Source organism: Diorhabda carinulata, chromosome Y (assembly GCF_026250575.1).
Source record: "Diorhabda carinulata isolate Delta chromosome Y, icDioCari1.1, whole genome shotgun sequence".
In the NCBI taxonomy this organism is placed as follows: Eukaryota; Metazoa; Arthropoda; class Insecta; order Coleoptera; family Chrysomelidae; genus Diorhabda; species Diorhabda carinulata.
In genome coordinates, this window is record NC_079473.1 from 12,433,897 (window position 1) to 12,442,662 (window position 8,766).

Below are 8,766 nucleotides of genomic sequence, written 5' to 3' on the forward strand. Positions count from 1 at the left end.
CACTGTGCCGCCAAATTTTGCAAATATATAATAATGTTAATATTATTAAATTATATCATTTAAAAAGAAAAATATTTTTAACATGAATATATATTTGAATCCACAAAAAAATAAATTATTTTATTATTTGCTTTGCAACGCGTTTTTTCTTAGTACCAAATTATGATAAAGCGGCGTGCATAGCAATAGGAATATGTCTAAAGTCGGCGCACACTTGCCACTTCTGCGTACAAAACGTGTTGTTTTAGTGATAGTTGGGGTTCACAAGATATTCCATAGTAGTTACCGCACCTTTTCTTTTGTTAAAATTGGCAAATGTATGTGATTCGGTTTAACATTAATTTATTTGCATGTAGTGTCAATTTATAAATTTGTAAATTTAATAACTTTGCAGTACACCTAACCCCGATTTACACAGTACTTGTTTTACACGGTTTTCCAAATAAGTTTTTTTTTTGTTTTTATCGCACTCTACTAAATGCTACTGAGATTGAACACGTGCGTTGTGTTCACATCTCACGGGGAATCCCGAGCTGACTTGCTGCACACGCTGTATTTCTTCGCATAAAATTCAAGTTTTATCTACGGAAAATTGTATTTGAGTGAAAGTTTCACAATTTCAGAAAGGTTTAATTTTCCATATTCATAAATTACAAGTGAGTGCATAATTTAGATTATTATAAATTCAAAGGTAATATTTGAACCATTTTTTTAAATGTTTCAAGAATATTATTTTTATTTTATTAGATCCTTCTGAAAATTGATGAATAGTTAAAAAGAAGAAAGTTTAATGATGATTATAGTGATAATGATAACGTTAGGGACCAAGTTAATGAGCCAACCCCGGCACAAGTAAAAATACTTCTTGCTCAAAAAAATACGTTGTCCATCGGAAATATAATGATGATTTTTTGAAATTTGGATTTACCTTTACAATGGTATATGACATAGTTGTTCCCGAGTGTCTGATATTTGGTTTTAAATTATCAAATGGTTCCTAGCAAACTCCAACGTCACTTGGTGACTAATCATCCTTCGCTTTCAACAAAAGATAAAAGCTACTTTGAAAGGTCTTTATCATCAAAAATTAAGCAAGTAAAAGTTTTTGAAAAACAAGTATGTGTGTCTGAAAAGGCTCAAGTAGCTTCTTACGAAATAGCTGAATTGATTGCTGTTAACTTAAAACCTCAAAATTTGGCTGAAGAAATTATATTACCTGCTTGTCGCAAAATTGTAAAAACAATGATTGGTGGATCAGCTGATATTGATATTTGCAAAATACCTCTTTCAAATGATACAATCCATCGCAGAATTAAAGATATGTCAGAAAATATTGAGCAAAATACTGCAAAAACTCTTGCAAATTCGAATTTTGCTCTACAAGTCGACGAAACAACAGATATTACAGGAAATGCTCAATTAATTGCATTCGTTAGATTTATTCACGAAAATGATATAATTAATCAATTTTAATGTTGTCGGGAGTTATCTGATTTTACAACTGGTAAACATATTTTTCAAGTAATTAGTTCATATTTAGATTGTCAACAATTATGGTAGAGAGTGAGCTGCTCGCGAGTGGGTCGGTCGCAAGTTTTCTAGATGGCAAACATTTTAACCGGTGTAAGAGATTACACCCTATGATGGCGTTAGGGTTGCAAATCCTACATTTTCGATCTTTTTTGGAACAGGAAAATATCGATATAACTGATGATATATTGCAAGAATTGCAAAGATTGCAATCTTGCCAAACACCAATATTTATTATACACGACGAAAAGCTCAAAGAATTGTGTACAAAGTATGCAAAATTTGAAGAACAAACTATCCATGGTGAATTTGGTAAAACTGCTCAGTTTTATATGGTGTATGTTAAGCTTGTACATCATTACTTAACTCTTAGCAGTTTGGGAGATTTTGAATTATTCCGAAATATTCTACCACAAATTACCAACTTATTTTTTGCTTTTAATCATCAAAACTATGCGAGATGGACGGTTACGTATCATTACAACCTCATGAATGTTGCTGAAACTCATCCTGGGCTGGAAGAAGATTTTAAAAAAGGGTTCTTCGGAATTAAACGTACAGGAAAGCCATTTTCGAGGCAGCCAATCGACTTAACTCTAGAGCAAACGATCAATGCGGATGCTGCTAGGCGACTAACTGGAATCACTCATTTGACAGATTCTATCGCAGCTCGTCAACGTTGGGCTCGTAGACATGATATTCGATCAACTATTATCACTCACGTTTTTGAAGAGATAGGCATTAATAAAAAACAAGATATTTCAGCAGAATTACAGCCATCAAACATCAAAAAAAGTTGCGAGCAACTGGAAAAATTTGTTACATCTTTTAATCAATATATCAATCCATTTAGTACCCAGTTACCTCCAAATCAATTGTTCAACATTGCATCAGGTAAAGCTGCTTCAGCTTAAGTAGATAACTTTCTTTTGAATGTTGAAAAGATTGGTGATGATCTACGCAAAACATTCATTTCTGAATGTTCATTAGATATTAACCGATTTGACAAAACAATCAAGAAAAATCCAGTTCACAATTTTTTGAGTCAGTTGGACAAAAAGAAAACCGTCAAAGTGGGTGGAAAAAATCAAGAAATCAAAATACAGCGGGATTTATTCGGACGCATGTTGGGATTGTCAATGGACTATAAAATCGATATCCTCCAAATTTTATCTTATCCAATAACTCCCGTGTCTCTTTCTCTGTAACGATCAACGATCCCACTTTATATCCGAACTCGGTAGAGAACGGACACGTTTGATTCAGTGGCGTTAATCGACGGTGATCTCAAATATTCTTTATTTCATGCCGCGTGCACGTGACGAAGTGATGAACAGTGTTTTTATTGTATTGCGTGGTAAGTAAAAAGAAAAAAAAAAAAAGAAAGAAACTTTATCTCAAATAATAATTCCAAACCGTGTGCACGTGATAAAGTGATGAACATTTTTATTATTTTATGTTGTAAGTAAAAAGAAAAAAAAAAAAAAAAAAAAAAAAACTTTTTACCTCTATATTCTCGGCTCCAAACTGCGCGCACGTGTTAAAGTGCTGAACAGTATTTATATTATATTATATTATTGTAAGTAGAAAAAAAAAAAAAAAAAAAAAAAAAAAAAAACTTTTATCTCTTAAATTCTCGGCTTCAAATCGCGTGCACGTGTTAAAGTGCTGGACAATATTTATATTATATTTAGTTTAAATTAGTATACAGGGACAATATATGAACAATGGATATAACCGAAAGTGATTCTTCGGACACGAGCGGGAAAAATGACATGACGGGAACGCTGAGCGAACCCGTACTTAAATATAAAAAATCGACTAAGAGAACACCAAAGCAAAAAAAAAGACAAGAAACTGACTCAGAAGAAGAAGAAGAAGAGGAAGCAGGACAAACAAGACCACAACAGGAAACAAGTATGACAGATATAATGAAAAGGACGAAGACATTGACCAAAACAGTAGAACAGGCCATAACCAGAAGCTCACCAGAGTCCAAGGGAAAGATCAGCTTTACCAAAAAAGACCAACTGACTGTACGGGAAGCAATGACCGAAATGCAACAACTGGTTCATACACTCATAGCTGTTGCATATGACCAAGAAGTAACGATCAACAGACTAAAGACTAACACGGACAAAGACAAAAATAACGACAAACTAGACATGATCTTAAATAAAGTAAACGACCTAGAGAGCAGATTGAACAAAGTGTCAACCCCAACACCTCCACAACCTAAAGTCACCCATCAAAACCTCCCGACTCAACCCACAACAAGGACATACGCCTCGCTGGTTGCACAAGCACCACAACCACAGACTTGGAACTCCCCCCCGAAAACACCGAGAGTTTTCGAGACCCTGGTCAAAAACGACACAGAGGACCCTCAGAGAGCTCTCGATATTGTTAAAAAAATTGTCAAACCAACTGACATAGAGACCATAAGAAGAACTAAAACCGGAATAATCCTTATAAACAAAGACAAAGACACACAAACAAAAATAAAAGAAAAACTAGACAACAACACAAATCTAAAGACAAAAGCAATGACGACGCAACAGGACCCGATAGTACTCATCACAGGCGTACAAAAAGGAATAAAAGCCGAAGATCTACTTCAAGACATACTAAACGAGAACGAGGACTTACAACGACAATTCGGGAATAGAATTAAAACAGAGTGCAAGAGACTCGGAGGTAGACCATGTCGCAATCCTTACAAGGAAAATATACTGCTTCAATGCCCAGCCGACATCTTCAGAGCCATTATGACAAAAGAACACATATACATAGACCTGACGAAACTCTACACACAAGAACACATCCCGGTGACCCTATGCTTCAAATGCAGCAGATACGGACACTCGGCCAAATACTGCACTGACCAAAAATACACCTGCTACCGGTGCGGAGACGCACACGACCCAAAAACATGTACAACGACAGACGTTAATTGCCACAATTGCAGACTGCTTAGATTACCACAAACAAGACACGAAGCAAGAGACAGAAACTGCCCAATATACATAAAAAAACTGAACGAGACAAGACGCAACATTAACTACTAAAACACACACACACACACACACACAAAACAAAAGACAAACTAGAAACTCACAAACACAAAACACACAACAACATAGATGACAATAAAATTTTTACAGCATAATAGCGGAAAGGGTAAAAGAGCGACAGACCAGCTGCTACAAACATGTAACGAACAAGACATCGACATAATCCTAATACAAGAGCCATTCCACGACATAAAGCCACCTCCTAACTACATAATAACGAGACACAATAAACATAGCAAAACATGTACAATCACAAAGGCCGTGTACAAACCGATTACGATCACCTCTATGACTGACGAGAATACCACAACCATCCAAATACAATTACAAGACACAACAATACACATCATCAATATATACGACGAGCCAGGGGGCAATAGAAATAAAAGACTAGATAGACACAGAAGGAAAATAGAGGAAATAAAAAACCCCTTTATACTGGCAGGAGACTGCAACGCCAAAAACACCGGATGGGGAGGAGACATAAATGACGACAGAGGAGAGGACATACTGGACTGGATAACTTCGAGAACTTACTTTATAAATAACACACATGACAGCCCACCGACATTTATTAGCAACAGAGGGAAAAGCTGGGTAGACTTGACTATTACAAAGGAAATAACCTTAACGGACTGGATCGTACATAACGAGGAGACACTCAGCGACCACGCATATATAACATACAACATAAGACAAAACATGAGATATGATCGACAAAAAACAAACAAGACAAAATATGACTTTAACAACACAGATAACGAGAAAATTAAAAGAATCACGGATAATCTTGACTGGACCCTGCTCCACGACGTAGAAAGTACAGCGCAAAAATACCAAAACAACTACGTTAAAATCATGGAAAACGGGCTAAAAAAAGAAAAAAGGAAAAAAAGAAAAAAAACTCAAATATGGTGGACCCAAGAGCTGACCAGACTAAGACAGAAAACGAACAAGAAACGAAAACAATATCAACAAGAACAAAACACAATAGAAAGAGCAATTAAACTAAACATATACAGAGAACAAAGAAGAATATACAAAAAAGAGATAAAAAGAAATAAAATAAACTCACTACGCCAATTTCTCACCGACAATGACCCGGATAATCCATGGGAAGCAGCATATAGAATACTAAGAGCAGGGACCACAACCGACTACTCACTCAAAACGATAGAAAAACAGGACGGAACGTGGACAACTACAAGAGAGGAGACAATAATGACTTTACACGAAATGTACTTCCCCCCAGACGACATACAAAACGACACCCCACTACAAACCGAAAAAAGAAAAAATATGACCAGACTTTACGACACCCGAAGACCCGATCTTTACAGAACAAGAGGTACAGTGGACAGTAGCAATAATGAAAAACAAAAAAGCGACATCAAATGACAATATACCAAAAGAAATAATAAACATAACAAACGAATACAACGTCAAAGAACTAACATCACTATATAACGCATGCCTACAAGAAGGACACTTTCCTAACATTTGGAAGACCGCAGACATGGTGTGGTTACCAAAAAAGAACGGCTCCAAAAGACCAATCTGCCTGCTACCAACACTAGGGAAAATTCTCGACAAAATGACAGCAAAAAGACTAACTTACTACCTAGAACAGACAAACAATATTGACGAGAGGCAATACGGTTTCAGAGAGGGACGGACAACCACAGAAGCCATTGACAAAATAATCACAAAAATAAGACACAACAAAGACCACAAAATACATACGCTGGTCATAACATTAGACATGAGCAACGCGTTTAACACAGCCTGGACACCACAAGTGGTAGACATACTAAGACAAAAAAATACACCACGAAACATCGCTAAACTATGCACCGACTTCCTTAAGCACAGACACATACGAACCGAAAACATAGAAACCGACACACACAGAGGATGCCCACAAGGCTCCAGCCTCGGACCGGCTCTCTGGAATCTAATTATGGAGGACTGGTTCAGGTACTTAGACGAGACAGGAGGACTAGACATAGACGACATGATTCAAGCCTTTGCGGACGACCAAATAATCCTACTGACGGGAACCTCACTAAACGTTCTTGGACCACGTCAAAAAAGTTAGAAAAAAAACCTCTGACATAGCGAGTAAACTGATAGCAGTCACGGGAAGAAAATGGGGACGAAAACCGTTAATACTTCGACACATATACGAACACGCAATAAAACCTATGGTACTTTACGCCTCAGAAATATGGGGACATAGATACAAAGACTCCAGAATAATTAGACAACTAAGAGCAACAGAAAGACCTTACTCACTAGCTATAACAAAAGCATACAGGACAACACCCACCTCGGCCCTGCATGTGCTTGCGGGGGTAACCCCCCTACAGGCGGACGCCGGGGCGAGATGGGAAACGTACATCAGACGAAAACCGCTACTAAACACGCTTCATACCTACACAACTGACAAACCACATCCGACCAGAAGACCACTACACCTACGTTTAACAGACGAGACACAAGAAGAACAAACTTCACAACTGCACATCTACACTGACGCTAGCAAAAAAGACGAGAGTTCAACCATAGGAATCTACATAAAAAACACCATACAAAAATATTATAAAATAAAGGTAACCACTACATGCGACATCAACACGCTCGAGATGTACGCTATATACATGGGAACAACAATACTACTCGAACTAGCGCAAAATACACCATCGACGGAAGTAACAATACATACAGACTCAAAGAACGCAATATACACACTACAACACATGAATACTAACACAAAAATCACAGCAAAACTGACAAAAAATATACAAGACCTTGAACAAACGGGAAAAACGATTACGATACAATACACAAACAGACAACGTCACGGAATGCAAATAGCAGATAGGTTAGCGAAAGAGGCGCACGAACAACCGGAACAGACAACTAAACTTTTCACCAAAAACATGTACAAACAAGAACGACATACCCTTGCAATGAGACATTGGCAACAGCTATGGGACAACGAAACAACAGGACGCAAAACCTATGAGTGGATAAAACACACAAAACATAAGTACGCAGACCTGAACTGGAAAACAATACAAGCACTTACCGGACACGGACATATCCAAACATATTACGAGCGTTTCAACTTACGAGAAACAGACGGTAACTGCACACACTGCCAGACTCCGGAGACTATACAACATGTAAGAAATGACTGCACAGAACACGACAGACTGCAAGCCAGAACCCTACTCACAACAAGACTCAGGACACTTGACATTCAATACCCGCCAACAGACATAGACATACACAACGAGACGATCGCCGTATGGCTGAACGAGTGGGCGCAACAGACCATCCATGACGACGAAACAAATTGAATAAAGGGCTCTTTAAGCAGTATGACAACAAAACAAAAAAAAAAAAGAAAAAAAAAAAAAATTCTATTCCCAGACTACAGATTGCGTAGAACGAACTATCGGGACCTGCCTGGACACACGACAAAAACATACCAAAATATAGACAAAAGACAGAAAAGACCAGACTAACGAAAGTATATAAGTTTAAAAATAGTATATTGTTATATTTAGAAATAAGTTATTTAGCTTTAAGTATCGTATGTAAATTCTAAAATAGGACAAAGAAAAAGAAATTTGGGATCTTCTTCCCCGCTCATTTTTAGGAGTAGAGGAGATGGGATGGGTTCTCTTGACAGTGGTCTCGGTGGATTCTGGGCGGAAACTAGCCTTATGCCGCAAGGTAGGTGGGCCGTGGCACTGCGTAATATCACCACGGTGATGGATGCAGTGTCACAAACCTCGGTAACGTGTCTCTTTCTCTGTGCCATTTGGATGGAGGAATTCATAAAACAGATAAGTCAGCGCTTGTCAAATGTCTCGAGGCAAAAATCGACCCTGGTGATCCACCACGTCACGCTGATGTGTATTTGATCGACGGTTTCTTTATTCTACATGCTATGAAAGAAGTACCTAAGACATTTGGTAATATTTCAAATGTAGGCATTTTTAGTTAGGCAGCCGTTATTGCATTCAAGTATTATGATTTGCCTATACAGCCGGGCATTCGAGACATGCGCTCTGGCCAGGCATTCGAGACATGCGCTCTGTGCTTAAGGGTAGTGGGGAGATTATGTTAAAAGTCGAGGGACTGTGGTAAG

General features: G+C 37.7%; 1 protein-coding gene across 1 annotated transcript; it reads left to right on the forward strand.

Annotated features, from left to right (window-relative positions):
• The first annotated feature begins 453 nt into the window (after positions 1-453).
• Positions 454-4,598, forward strand: LOC130902974 (putative uncharacterized protein DDB_G0271982). The gene is made up of 2 exons (XM_057815258.1): positions 454-2,887; positions 3,235-4,598. Exon 2 carries the CDS (start codon positions 3,258-3,260, stop codon positions 4,596-4,598), a length of 1,341 nt encoding a protein of 446 aa, XP_057671241.1. The 5' UTR covers positions 454-2,887; positions 3,235-3,257.
• The last annotated feature ends 4,168 nt before the right edge of the window (positions 4,599-8,766 follow it).